Source organism: Eubalaena glacialis, chromosome 6, assembly GCF_028564815.1.
Source record: "Eubalaena glacialis isolate mEubGla1 chromosome 6, mEubGla1.1.hap2.+ XY, whole genome shotgun sequence".
Lineage (NCBI taxonomy): Eukaryota > Metazoa > Chordata > Mammalia > Artiodactyla > Balaenidae > Eubalaena > Eubalaena glacialis.
The window spans coordinates 13013920-13026941 of record NC_083721.1 but is presented as its reverse complement, the minus strand read 5'-3'; the positions used below and the strand labels follow the sequence as shown (position 1 = coordinate 13026941).

The window sequence follows — 13022 nt, the reverse complement described above, 5'->3', positions numbered from 1 at the left end:
ATTCGTGTTCTTTCTGGACTATTCCATATTCTCCCTGGAGTTTTAAGGGAGTTTCTTCATTGACTTCGTACCAATTTGTTTATTTTTCAGGTCACAATTTGTAGAGTGGCATCTTTTTAGTGAATGACCAGCTCTTTCATTTTATAAACAGAATTTGTTTCCGGAGCATTGTAGGAACTCAATAAAGGTCTCATTTTGAATAAATAAATCAGGTACATGCTTAACAAATTGTTCTTATGTTTTACCAAATTGCCCATCTTGTAAATAAATCAAAGATTAAAAAATCATTTGGTTTTAATACAGTGCTTTTGAAGATAAAACCTAATCAAAAACAAAAACAAAAACAGAAAAACCTCTTGTTCACAGCAAAATGCTTATTGCCTTGGGGAGTTATGTGCTTTTCTTGAATGCTTTATTCTTAGCTTATTACTGAAATCCATCTTGTGGCCATCTCCACAGGTACAGCTTTCGCCCCTAGACCTAATCCTCTGTGGGTTTGGTCCAGGCTCCACACCTCCTGCCCGGGCCCCTTCTCTCTGGCCTTTCCTTCGAGGGCTCATGCCCCCCAGTACTGTTTGCTTATCACCAAGTGAACCACTTAAGTCTTTCCTGGAGTCTCCCCCTTCACTTTGTCTTAGAACCTTTAAATCATATCCTCCCCTGGCCACACCAGCCTCTCACCTCTTACCTGTTAGTGGTTGCTCAGCTGGGAGTGGCCCATTTTCTCATTTCCGCCGTGAATGGCCCTGCCAAGTGGCCCTTCTCATGACGCCATTTTCCAAAGAAGAATCAGAAGCTCAGAGAGTTTAAGTAACTTGCCCAGGGTGGCTCAGCGGGTCAGTTAGAGAGACCCAGCCTCCAGAGCCTGTCTCCTTCCCTCCCCAGGCTGCCGTGTTGGTCCAGGCCTTGCTCAGCCCCTCCGCCCTGGGCCTTCACCAGCTCTTCCCCAGCTCCCCCATGTCTCCCTCTGTCCTCTTCTCCCTTCCCTGGAAGCCTGGCAGCCTCCATTTTATGCCCTTCCGTTCCTCACTTTCATCTTGGGTCTCAGCCCTGAGTGGCCCCTGGAGGCTCTTGAGTTTAGGCCCGGGGTTTGTTAGAGGCCTGACCTTCGACCTTCACTGCATGGCCAGGTGAGGCCCGGGGGAGAAACTCTTCCTGCATTCCCATCGCAGTATTCTGGAAGCGTGTGCGTGCAGGTGCACACAGACACACGTACACACGTGGGTGTGCGTGCAACACATATTCGCACACATGCAGTCTCGTACAAGTACCCGTACACGGATGTGTGCTTTCCCCGTAGGCGTGCACACACACCTTCCCACTCGGGCCTCTGCTCTGCAGCGTGCCGGGAGCCGCTGCTCCTCTCCTCCCCCATGGCGCCCCAGGACCCTGTGTTTGCTATGGCAACAGGGTCCTCCCCTCCACCCCTCAGTCTGGGAGGGCAGAGTTCCTGGTGGCCAGTCTCCAAATCTTAGAGATTATCATCTTTAAAGAAATGCAAGGAACCTCTGGCTGGGTGGGTGGGGAGGGGGAGGGGTGCTTGGTAGCCTGTGGGTGAACCTTTAATTATTAGTTGCGGCCTGTTCGAGCTTGTTCTTTTGAAATAACCTAGAACAAAGGGCTGGTGATTAGGGCTCTCCCCTTGGGCCTTCTCTCAATCTCTCGAAAGATGCCTACCCACTCCCACTCCCCACCCCCAAACACCGTAGGGAACAGGACCCAATGTTTGGTCTGCCGAGGGCCGCCATGATGAGTCCCACTGGGCATTTTTCCTGGAACTGCCCAGTTACTGGAGGTGGGTCCAGAAGCCTCTGAGCCTGCACTCTGGGCCTGGCTGCCTCATGCTTTGCCAAAGGCCACTTCACTGGCTACTTTCCTTTGTTCCTAAGACACACCATTGCCACTCCTGTCCCCCAGCACTGTCCTAGTCAGTGGGTCCTCCACATGTGCCCCATCCCCTTTCTTGCTTGTCCTGACTCCTCTTGGAAGCCCCTTTGGCCAAGGAAAAGCTATTTCCTCTCCATCCAGGGACCATTTTCTTTCCTTCCCTTTGGCTTTCAGTTACAAGTTCACACCGCCTCAAGTTCGCCAACCACAGAGAGGAACTCACACTGCAGGACGGAGGAAGAGCCCTCCGCTTCTCTCTCTCTCTCTCTCTCTCTCTCTCTCTCTCTCTCTCTCGTCTCCACAAAGTGGTTAATCCGATCAAGGACCATACATGGGAAATTGAGCATTGCCCCATCATCAAGTGCAAACCAGTCAGCTGTCACAACCTTCCTTCCCATCTGACAGATCTGACACTTAACACAGACAAATATTTTGCTTTCGGGATGGAGCTAAAAACTATGCTTTTCACATGGACCATGGGGAGGTTTTCTGGATTATAGAGGCCTGCCAGTATATGTGTGTGTGTGTGTGTGTATTATATATTTAAGGTACATTGTGATACACTAACACTAAAACCTTGTGAATAAATTCATCCTTCTTCTATTACTCATGTAGTTATCTTTCAGTTTTTGGCCTTTTGGGTCATATGTTGAGTAGCTGGGCAGAGGGTCTGAGTGGCCCACTGTGCTGAATGGATTCGTAATTAACTTCAGACGGTAAGGATGCTCCACAGTGAACATCCTGAATGAGGTACTTGGTGGTAGCCGTAGCATTCCTAGTACTGATCTCTTAGGAAGGGGGAAAATATCCAAGAGCTACTTAAAAAATTAATAGATTTTATTTTTAAAAGCAGTTTTAGGTTTACAGAAAAATTGTGCAGAACTGCAGAGTTCCCACCTCCCTTCTACATTGTTTTCCCTATTATTAGTATCTTATGATAGTGTAGGACATTGGTTACAATTGGTGAACCAATATTGATACATTATTATTAAATAACATCCACAGTTTACATTAGGGTTCATTAGGGTACATAGTACATTAGGATACTCTTTGTGTTATACATTCTATGGGTTTTGACAAATGCATGATGTCATGTAGCCACCATTATAGTATACAGAATAATTTTACCACCCTAAAAAAATGTGTTCCACCTATTCATTCTAGCCCTCCTCCTGCAACCTCTGGCAACCAGTGATTTTTTTCACTGTCTATAGGTTTGTCTTTTCCAGAATTTGGAATCATACAGTATGTAGTCTGTCCAGACTACTTTCTTTCATTTAAAAACATGCATTTCAGGTTCCTCCATGACTTTCATGACTTGATAACTCATTTCTTCTTACGGCTGAATAATATTCCATTGTCTGAGATGTCCCCCAATTTGTTTATCCATTCACCTACTGAAGGATATCTTGGTTGCTTCCAAGTTTTGACAATTACGAATGAAGCTGCTGTAAACATTCGTGTCCATAAGTTTTCAATGCGTTTGGGTAAATACCTAGGCTAAAACGACTTTTTAAAATATGATTTTAGACCGTTTTTTCCTAAAGAGTCAGAAGGAAAGTCTTCTCCTCTTTCTAGATAAATCTCCAAAGACAAAGCAGGAGGTGGAAATAAAGCCAAAAGAGGTTGAATGGTCCCTTCATTTGGGTAGATTAAGTACACTGATCTGGGCAGAGACTGATGTAGCTACCTTTCCATTAACTAGCCATGGAGGCAGTTAGATTGGTTATCACTGAAATCTTTTAGAAACCTTAACAGAAGGGTATGGGTAAACAACCCATTAACCAGGTTTGTTCTGAGCATTTTTCCTAGGGGTTGGGGTGGGTGGCTATGGGATGCAAAGGGTGAAAAAAAAAACTGATTTCATTTTTCTCATTTTGCCTAAGAATTACATTTTAATGCTTTCTCCCCTGGTTTTATGACCTTTTCCCGATTTTAAAAGTGGGCTTTTTTTTTTTCTTCTACATTTTTCTCTTAGTTTTAGCCTTCTATTTATATCATTCTTCTAATCACTGTGGTTGTTCTCTGGGCTTTTGTGGCCCCAGAATTATCCAGCTTAGTCTTATTATTCTTGACAATTGCATTCTTTTACCTCACCTCTTTAAGCTGTTTTCCTTTATAGTATTTGTTCTGAACCAAATTTCTCCTTTAATGCCTTAGTGTGGCTTCCATGCTTCCCAGGGAAAGAGGTTTAATTTTGCTGGAAACAAACTGTGGCTCTCCTTTAGATTAAAATAATGCTGCTGCTTTATAATCGGTTTTCACAGAATCACAGTTTGGGCTATTGCTGGCACACTTGTTTTTCTGAGTCTGTGCAAGTGGCTGGGAATTACCGTATATGCTTGAATATAAGGGTGTTGTCTTCTGTCCCCATCCTCTTCAGGAAAGAGGAAGTGCCTTACAGAGTGCTTGCAAAGTGTCTGATAGTATGGGGGTACAATCTCAATTACTTTATTTTCAACAACAAAGGACCAGTTAACCTTGGCCTGACTCACTGATGACTTTGGGAACTCTAGAAGTCGCCTGAGGAAACCAATAGAAAGGGAGGCATTTTGCGCGGCTTTAATAATAACTTCTAAAGAGATATGACTCACAATTGTAAGAGTTTGTGAGACCACTCTAAAATCGATTCACTCAGCAGATAATTTATAGAGATTTTAAATGGGCTCTTGTTATTTAAATGACTTGGGATAATATTTCCAGCAAGCACATCACAGACAGATTTGAAAAGTGCTTTATCTCAAATATCCAATCAACTTAAAGATCATCTTACACTGGAAACAGCGGGAGATCATTCTGTCATCCTGCTCCTGCCTGCCACAAGTTTGAATGAAATTGTGTCATAAAATGTGAGGGTGTGGGAATAATATTTCTACAATTAATTATGTTAAGGTGATAGTATATGCTCTTAAATAAGGTGGTGCAGCTTCATAGGTAAATAGTATAAATAGTCATTTGATAATTTCATTGCATTTCTAAAAATTATATATTTGTGTTTTCCAAAAACCCTTCTGAGGGGCAGGGTCCTCCCACTGGGAAAGTAAGGAGGATCATCTTGTATTGGGGGTCACCCTGCATTTGGACATATGTGACATCTCTTAAAGCCTGGCACAGTTTTTCAAGTGTATCGTTTCATTTGAATTGAAGTGCAGGTATACAATTCTTCCCATTGGTGGGTGCATGTGGATTGGAGACTATCAATTTACCTTCCCCAGCTGCCAGGTTCAACGCAATCTCCCTTATTCAAGTGTCCAGCCTTAAGGCTACCGGCCACCTTCCAATTTTGAAATCCACTGGTCACTGTTTAGAGCCCACCTTTTTCTGTGCTTGACTCCTTAACGCTTCTCGTCTTGAAATGCTGCCCTTTTGTCGTCTTGTGCCAATACTTCCCCGACTCTTCCTTCCCAGCCAGCTCTGAATGTCGGTGTTCCCACCAGCATGTCGTCCTTGGTCTTTTCACCCTCATTCTCTACCCTCTCCCCTGGGCATCTCATGTCCTTTCCAGGCTCAGCTTCTACCCATACTGAGGTTGAAAATTGGTAGTCTGTAGGCTGGATCTTGCCTGCAAGGTTGGCCCACGCACTGTGATTGTTATTGTTGTTTTAAATGTGAATTTGTTGCCAACATTTAAAAAACTGGGATGGAATCTAGATTTCTGGCTTCTCTTGGGAAACAGGATGAGGTGGCAGTGCTGGGACCAAGCTGTGAGCCACTGGCCCCGTTAAATGGGACACTTTTGCTCTCCTGGCTACCACGGTCCTAGCAACTGCTGCTCTCCTTGCCTCTGCACTTTGAAGAAGTGCTATCAGTTGCCATTTTTGTTTATCATGAGCACACTATTCTAGTCCTAACAATAGAGATAAGAGGACAAAAATAATTCTATTGGCCATGTCTCTATTCAGAAGTGGGAAAATAAAAGCTGGACCAAGAATGCTGTGTTTCAAAACAATGGAAGAAATCATTTTTTGTGTGTATAGAAGGGAAGGATATTCTTACATATTTAATGTTCATGGTGTGTCTGAATTGACAGGCTGCAAATTAAGATGCTTATAGTCGTTGACATAGATGGTTTATACTTTTGCCCGTGATTTTTCCTTCTGAAATCCCAAACGATCTCTTTGGTAATGTAGATTCATTGGTATTTGCTGAGTATGGAATGTGCAAAGGTACTGGGGCATAGTGGTAAGCAAGGCAGACATGTTTCCTGCCTTCAAGGGGCTTACAGTCAGCTTGTACAGATACCACAGGCCCCTCACACTCAGCATGACCCTGGGTGCATTTCTCCCTCCCACCTTCTGAATCATCTCAGTGTCCATGATCAAAGTCACCCATCTGATTAGCAATCTTCATTCCATCTGCAAACTTAATTTCCCTTGGTCATGTAATGTTAACATATCCTTGGGCATAATACCAAGGTTTAGGACCCTGACATCTTTGGGGTCTATTTTTCTGCCCACCATAATAGCTGCTTGCTAAATAGATTAATTTATTATCACTTGCCAATTTGTGGATTGGGCTCCAAGCATGGAGGTTGTAGGACCGATAATTATGTTAGCTTTCCATTTTTTTTTTTTAAAAACTGTCTCCCTGAATCTTCCTTACTCTGGCTGGTTTTGCTCACCGTCTCACAAACATGTGGCCACATTTGTATTTCCCTGACTGTTCGAATAGTGCCTGCCTTGAATGATGCTTCCACTGTCTCCTGGTCTTATTAACTTCCAAGTTTCAGCTTTGGTCCCATTTCTTTTGGAAACTGATTTGTTCTGCCCTTCTTGCTCCCCATCTTATCTGAAATCCTTTAGCTTTTTCAGTCTGCAGCAATTACTTATATCATGTTTTATAAATATTTACTTATTGATTGTGTGAGTTTTGGCAGAAAGCCTTATGGGTTGGTTCAAAGTGGCTCTAAAACAGTTCATTTCCCTTCAGAAGCAAAATGTTATTCCACCATTTCAAGTGCTTATCTGAAATGTTGTATGGTTTTGTTTATTTCAGAGACTTGAAGATAGAAAACTTGCTGCTAGATGAAGACAATAATATCAAGCTGATTGGTATGACTTTTTTTTTAAAGCAAGATTATCCTTTAAGTGCTGTGTTATCAATTCTCAGTTAATTGTTTCTGACTTTGAAAATTATCATGGTCTATTTCTAATCCCCAGACAATACATCTAGTTCACCTCATTTTACCTGCAACATTTAACAATGGTTTGGAAAAAGAAAATTAATTTTAATAATTTAGACATAAAACATGTTCTTAGGATTCTTCAAACTTCTGCTTCTCTGTTAATTCAGATGGAGCTGAACTTTTATAGGGGTTCTTTTTATCTGAATTCACCAGAAAGCTTCTTAAAAATAGTGGAAAATAGTTTGGTTCAGAAATGCTGCCCTTAGCTTGGCCATGCCTTATTTTACTTTTCAGTGAATGTAGAGGCACTGAAATAAGGGGGAATGTGATCTCCCTTCTCATTTTAATATCTTTAGCCAAGCCCTGTAGTACACTGATGGTCGTGCAAAGAGAAATCCCCACAGAGGGATCCTTTAGAGGTCTGTCCCAATCAGAAGGAGGTTCCAGGATGGAGTGAATCATAATTGGTTCACAAGTCAGGGTCCAGAAGAGAATTCACTCTATGGCTTATTCTCTAGAATTCCGCTTTTGTTTGCCTGTTTTGTTGCTCTTGGCAAAATCTCAGGGCATCATTTTTCCACCCAGATGTTAGCATCATCTTTTATTCCTTTCTTTATTTTCCCATCTCAAGTGCAAGTAATTTCTTCCACCACAATGGCTTGAAAAAACTTTATATTAGAAGAAAAGAGAAGGATCAATAGAACTTTGTGAATTTTAACTTTTGTACCCAAGAAGGAAATTTTGTTTGTCAAATCCTGAAAACCATCTCAAGACTTTCTAAAACATATCATTCAAGTGACCAATTATATTCTTTGGAAGCCCAGTTGGCTTCCAACCCAGTAACAGGCAAGAGGCTGCAAGGGACTCCAGACCCCTTGGCTGGGTGATTAGGCACCACTGACAGGTGTTGATAAATACACCCATTATTAGGAGATTAACAATTAAGAGAAACCAGTTTTTTTCCCCCAAAGATTTTATAGGAGGTATTGTTAAAAGATTCCTGGATGATTCAAAGAATTTTTTTTTAATCAAATTGTTTTACTATTACATCTGAGTTGTCCTGAGGGCCAAATGCAGCAGCACTAAACAAGGCAGACATTGAAATGCCTGCAGGATGTCTTTCTGGTCCTGGTTTCCGGGATCTGCGGCATTAAACAAAGGCACGTCCTGGTGAGGGGGGTGGTGAGGAACGGAGGAAAGGAGATTGTTTTTTAGGTTCCCTGGCAGGGTGACCTGAAACTTGTCTTTGGAAAGTGTGTAGGTGACAGTCACAGAGTTGCCCTAAAGCTGCAGAGATTATAAGAGAACAGGCTGTGTGAAGGCTGGATGTCCATGACCTTACGAGTTAGAATAATTCACTTCCCCTGCGCACCGTCTATACTGAGGCTGGTAATTCCAGCAAAGTGCAGGCCACCGGCAGGGGGCCTCCCTACCCACCCAGCATCCCCTACACTGTTTCTTCCCTTCACTTTGCCTCACCGTCTGCCCCTGTGCTTGCTTTCCCTTGTCTCTCTTCAAATGATAGCCCTAGACGACCATTTGTGAGAGTATACAGTGTTGAAAAGCACAGATCTTTTCATTGCTGAGAAGATCCTCGAAGAACCAATCTCTGTCAACAGCAGATGCATTTAATAAGTAGCTCACAGATTGGCCGCATAATAAACCCTCTTAGAGGAGACCTGTACAAATAAGATGAAGACCACCTAATTTAGGATGGACCTAAATTAGAGCCCACAGTTGCCTTGGGATGAGTGGTGGACCCTTTGGATACCAGGGACCATTTTACTCAGTCATCATCTCCCAGCTTGGCAACCGCTGGATTGGTACCCACGCAGGGGTTTCAGCTCATCCAGACAAAATGGGCCATGTCAGAAACCAGGTGTCAGAAACTGGAATTCCCAAAATTGCTCGAAAGGAGGCTCTGATAATTAGATGTCCCTTTGTTAGAACTTTTCACTTGGCGCCTAATTATCTCATGATCAGCTAAAACCAAAGAGCGCTAACGCACGTCCTAATGGAAGGAGACATTATGCCATCCCAGAGGGCAGCTGGGAATTGCGTTTTGTTTAGCAGAATCTGCGTTTCCTCATTTTTTTCATAAAGAGGAGGCTGAAGGAGGGGAGGGAAGATGCTGGAGGCAAGGAAGGCCCAGTGTCTTGTGGGTTTTCTTGCCCCTGGGTTGGGCAATTTGGATCAAATGTCTCTACAACTGTCCTTTTGCAACTTGAAAGTCCTTTGAACCTTTTCTTCAAAGGAATTACCTAGTTGTTTATTCAATGGTTGATTATAGCTATTACCATTTTCTCTTAATAGTTTCTCTTTGAAATAATCTGATTTAAATAAATTTACTTAAGCCATGTTTCAAGTTAACTAGAATTAGCTGGAATGAGATTTGATTTAATCAGGATCCTTCCCCCCCACCCCCGCACCCCCGTTTAAAAAAAAAAAAAGCAGTTTGATGTTTTTAGTTTAGTATAATCTTAAAATGTATCAGCCACAACTTAAAACGATTTTGCACTTCAGTTTTCCAAAACAGCGTTCATTTGGACGTCTTTTGAAATTCATTGTGTAGCTCCCAGAAAATTGAGTGATAATTGGCTTATTCGTTTACCAAATCTAATTGAGGCAGACCCATGTGACATTACTGGGAGGCGAACTTCTCCCTAGTTTCACAATTCTAATTACAGGCATATGTGTAAAATTTTAATAATTACAGTTATGAATGTGAAACATATTAGTTATTTCTCTACAATATATTTTAAATTAAACCCTTTTGGCTAGGTCAACATAAGTCACTTAAAATGTAGATTTTATCTTCTCCATTCCCCAGATCCTCTGCTTATTTATCTTCTTGAAACTTAAGACAAGGCAAGACGCTGTGTGCACAAGCTTGCCTGGGCGCAAAGGGGGGTGATCTGGTCTCTTATCTCCCCTCCCCTGCCCTCTTTTCAGATCAAGCACTTTGTTGTAGACCCCAAGTCAGGAGGTGAGGGAGTAATTGAAGGAGTTAATGGAACCCCACGGAGATTCGAAAGGGAGGCTTTTAGTTTAGGGGCTCTTAGGAGATTGGGCCTCTAACATGACTGCTAAAGAAATTTTCCTTGAAACGTTGGCCCAGTTAATCTGATGTGTATTCCATGGTGCTACCTCTCCATCTTACCATAGTGGGTGTTCTTTACACATTGGTTGTTTCCTTAAATTTCCTTTGGGAGTTTTAAGCGGCCATTCAGTTTAAAGCTCAGTATGATTTTTCTACTTATGATCCCCCGACTTCTCCCACTTCAGTGATACCACAGGGTGGGACCCGAGAGCAGGGGCCCTCAGATCCTTCTGAACAGAGATCTCCTCCTAATCCGAGACAGCCGTGGAGCCCCTGAAGGGCCTCTTTGGGCAGGTTATGTGAGGTCTGCTAGTGCAGACTGGGCCGACGGGAAAAGAAATCGGGGCCTTTTGTCCCCCTATTTGTCAGGGTGGGAGCGCAAGAGTAGAGAGCAGAGGAAGAGAGGAGGAGGGAGATTAAGAGAAAGGAATAAAATCATATTTTAAAAAACTCCCCCAAGCAAAAGAAGAGTCAAGTATGTGAACAGGCAGCATTCCTGGTTGGTTAGCTCACCCAGATTTTGGTTCTGATTCTTCATTCCAATCTTGAGCTGAAGAGTTTGGGTGATCTTCAGAGCCTTAATGTGTTTTCAGAGCTCTGCTTGGATGGGGTTCTATTTATTTATTTTTTAAAATTTTATTTATTTTTAAATTTATTTTTGGCTGCTTTGGGTCTTCGTTGCTGCACGCGGGCTTTCTCTAGTTGCGGCGAGCGGGGGCTACTCTTCGTTGCCGTGGGTGGGCCTCTCACCGTGGTGGCTTCTCTTGTTGCGGAGCACGGGCTCTAGGCACGCAGGCTTCAGTAGTTGTGGCACACGGGCTCAGTAGTTGTGGCTCGCGGGCTCTAGAGCGCAGGCTCAGTAGTTGTGACGCATGGGCTTAGTTGCTCCGCGGCATGTGGGATCTTCCCGGACCAGGGCTCAAACCCGTGTGCCCGGCATTGGCAGGCGGATTCCTAACCACTGAGCCACCAGGGAAGTCCTGGGGTTCTATTCAGAAGCGCTCTTTCCTTATACAGCTTACACCAGCGACTGTGGGGAGAATTTTTGGTGGTGCATCTTGACCTGTGGTGTGTGAGTAACTTCGTGGGCTCGCAGCGCTGACCCACACTATGTCTCTCCTTTCCTGAGCTTTTCTACAGCTTTCACAAGAGCCGTAGCTCTGTAGGTGGAGACGTGTTAGCCTCAAGGAGAAAACAGTCAACGAAATTAGATGTATATCTTGCCAGTTGAGAAAGTGCAAGGGTTTTGTTCCCGATGTGGAGCCTGTCTCTGACCACAGCCCCTTTCTGACCGAGCCCCGGGGGCTGAGCCTTCTGTTTGGGGACCAGAACCATAATATTTACATTGAAGTTCAAAGGAGGAGCCATGCTCTTAATTCTGCAATCAACAAAGATTGAGGAAAGATATCGGATGAGGACCTAACACTAACAGCCCTCTAATGACCTGTCAGTTGCAGGATCTGTAAGGTCAAAAGTAAACACAGCACAAAAGGCACAATGGACCCAGTATGGCTTTAGATGCACTGGGCACTTCTTTCTTCTTCCCCCCTGCCTTAATCATCCAGGAACAAAGCAATGCTAGGACGTCATTTAGTCTAGCTCTCATTGCTATCTTTCCGGCGTTATTTTTCCGGCCAACACTCAGCGTTGTCTAAATCGTTGGGTGTATTTTTCCCCCCTCTTCAAATCACCATATGTTGCCTCATGCATTGGGAGCATTTTTAAGAGACTTGCATAAAATGAAAGCATTCAGCCAAAAATGTCAGCCCTAACTAGTGGGATCGCATGTCACCTGGGGTGACACCAACACCAGCCAGAGAAAATCAATGTTCCTTCGGCTTTTTCCCACTTGGCCACTTGGAAGCCAGCAGGCTGACTCCAAGGACTTCTGCTCGTTTTCTCCTTCTGCCTTAGTCCTAGAAAGCAAGCCTGTCTTTTTTCTGGATGACTCATTTCCAAGATTTGATGAAAATATGTTTTGGTTCAACATACTTTTTAGCTCTCGCTGGATTTGACTGTGAGGCCTGATAGAAAATGTTTCCAGTTCAGCAAGGGAACTTTTGTCTTGAGACCCATATCCAGAGGTTACGGTTCACAGCTGCTGGGTTTCCTTTTGGATGTGAAATGATGTGTTAGCCCGAGAGAATGTTTCCTTTCCTGCTGCTTCCCCCAACCCTCCCCCCTTTTTCATTTCCATGGCTTTCTAACTCAGGGCTGGTTTTGTCCTCCCCTCTTTGCAGACTTTGGCTTGAGCAACTGTGCCGGGATCCTGGGCCACTCCGACCCGTTCAGCACACAGTGTGGCAGCCCCGCGTACGCCGCGCCCGAACTCCTCGCCAGGAAGAAATACGGCCCCAAAATCGATGTCTGGTCCATGTGAGTTATTGAGCTTCTAAGACTGAATCCTCCCTCCTGCTGTCTCCGCTGTCCCCTTCTTATGAAATAACCTTTGAGTATTTGATGAGCATGAATTATAATGATAGGCTCTGGGATATATATGCAGTGATTCTTTGGGGTCCTGATTTCCACCTCTGTTCTTTCTGTCTTTTCTCCACCAACTGCCCGAAAGGCCTTTATTAAAATTCATGAACGTGCTGGAAGGGAGGAAAACAGAGCCGTGCCCTCGCCGAGATCATGTTCTGGTTTCACGAGTCACTCATGTCCTTCCCCTGCTTGGAGTCTCCCAAAGCTTTCCGTCAGCATCAGCATAAATCCCAGCCTTGGGGCCTGGCCCCAGACCTCATGGGTCTGCCCACCTCTCCCGCCTCTGCACCTGTCACCCCACCCTCTGCTCACGGCTCTTCACACATGTCGGCTTCTGTTTTGTCTTCCCCACCTCTGGGCTTTGCACTCGCTATTTGTTTTCTTTTATTGAAGTATAGTTGGCGTATAATATCATATTAGTTTCAG

At 43.9% G+C, this 13022-nt stretch overlaps 1 protein-coding gene across 1 annotated transcript in view; it reads left to right on the top strand.

Annotated features, from left to right (window-relative positions):
• Positions 1-13022, top strand: part of HUNK (hormonally up-regulated Neu-associated kinase) — a 103042-nt gene that overhangs the window by 45434 nt on the left and 44586 nt on the right. Inside the window, exons 3-4 of the mRNA XM_061193995.1 lie at positions 6883-6938; positions 12353-12488. Coding sequence (XP_061049978.1) covers positions 6883-6938; positions 12353-12488 — 192 coding nt within the window. The remainder of the gene's footprint in view (positions 1-6882; positions 6939-12352; positions 12489-13022) is intronic.